This window comes from Mastomys coucha, unplaced genomic scaffold (genome assembly GCF_008632895.1).
Source record: "Mastomys coucha isolate ucsf_1 unplaced genomic scaffold, UCSF_Mcou_1 pScaffold18, whole genome shotgun sequence".
Lineage (NCBI taxonomy): Eukaryota > Metazoa > Chordata > Mammalia > Rodentia > Muridae > Mastomys > Mastomys coucha.
Window position 1 is genome coordinate 95,937,127 of NW_022196900.1, and position 1,526 is coordinate 95,938,652.

Genomic DNA, 1,526 nt, shown 5'->3' on the forward strand with positions numbered 1-1,526 from the left:
ATGAGTCCATCCACTGAACTGTGGTCTTGGTCCTCAGTGGGCTGCATGAGTCCATCCACTGAACTGTGGTCTTGGTCCTTAGTGGGCTGGATGAGTCCATCCTGGAGGAGTGTTTGCAGTATCTGGAGAAGCAGTTGGAGAGCAGCCAGGCCCGGAAGGCCATGGAGGAGTTCTTCTCTGATGGGTGAGCACTGCTTTCGTTTACTCACTGAAAGTGGGGCTGGATGTGCCAATTCAGCTGCCTCAGGACCAAGGAGGCCTGCTTGAGTGTCTCCTGGGGAGGGATGTATTCCAAGAGCAGCTTGTGTGGGACCCGCAAGTGACCGTTTTCCCCAGGGTGAGACTGTGAAGCAGAAGCAGGACTTTGCCTTTAATGTGGTTGTCTCGTTTCCCTTCGCCTTGCAGTGGGGAGCTTGTGCAGATCATGATGGCCACGGCCAATGAGGACCTCTCTGCTAAATTCTGTAACCGAGTCTTGAAATTCTTCACCAAACTCTTCCAGCTGAGTGAGTGACAGCTTTTGGTAATCTTCTTATGGGAACTTTGATGTCCGGCTAATACTGTGCCTGGCTTCTGCCTGAATTTACCCGAAGCATGACAGTGCTAACAAGTGTAGAGAATCCTTCAGAGAAAGTTGGGAAAGATGCTGAAACTCTTGAGGCCTTTTCTCTTTTGGCTGTTTGCCCCTTCCTTGGAGGTCCGTGCCCTCCTCACTGACAGAAGCTTCTTGTCTTGTTCTAGCTGAGAAGAGCCCTAACCCGAGCCTCCTTCACCTCTGTGGCTCTCTTGCCCAGCTTGCATGCGTGGAGCCTGTGCGCCTGCAGGCCTGGCTCACCCGCATGACAACATCACCTCCAAAGGACTCTGACCAGCTGGAGGTCATTCAGGAGAACCGGCAGCTGCTGCAGTTACTGACCACGTACATCGTTCGGGAAAACAGGTAGGAAGTCTGTGTGTGCTGGCTTTAAAACCCAGAAGTCTGCCGAGCAGCTATGGTTGCCTTCCTTTTGGCATTGCACACCTCTCCTGCCTGATTCCAGCATTGTAGCATGGCTTATTGAGATTTATTTCCCATGGAGAAACTTCGGAGCTGACTCAGCCTGTCACTTGCTACCCCACTAGATGTCTTGTGCTGTAGTGGTTCAAGTCCAATTCTGAAATTGTTGTGTTTATATGTTTAATGTGTAATTTATAACACTAAGTAGTTCTAATTAATTAAATTTGTACTTTGCCAGTTTCATGCATGTTTATAATTCTCCTTCACATACTTTTAAAAATATTTATTTACCTGTCTATTGATCGATCAATTGACCAGGTCTCTCTGTAGCCCTGGGTGTCCTAAAACTCATTATATAGAAAAGGCTGGAGGTAGGCCCTCCACTTGCAGGGAAGGGGCAGAGAAGGACGCTGATCCTCTTCTGTCACTCGGAAGCTGAGAGGATCCTGTCCCTGCCGCTCTATCTCTTTGACAAGAACTTCAAGTCTCTGAAGAAAGAAATTGAAGAAGATCTCAGAAGATGGAAAGA

At 48.7% G+C, this 1,526-nt stretch overlaps 1 protein-coding gene across 9 annotated transcripts in view; it reads left to right on the forward strand.

Moving 5' to 3' along the window:
- The window catches only part of Ubr4 (ubiquitin protein ligase E3 component n-recognin 4), a 113,957-nt gene that overhangs the window by 37,782 nt on the left and 74,649 nt on the right, over positions 1 to 1,526 (forward strand). For all 9 annotated transcript variants that reach the window (XM_031379259.1, XM_031379261.1, XM_031379263.1 and 6 more), the window contains exons 30-32: positions 83 to 184; positions 406 to 506; positions 742 to 940. In XM_031379259.1, coding sequence (XP_031235119.1) covers positions 83 to 184; positions 406 to 506; positions 742 to 940 — 402 coding nt within the window. The remainder of the gene's footprint in view (positions 1 to 82; positions 185 to 405; positions 507 to 741; positions 941 to 1,526) is intronic.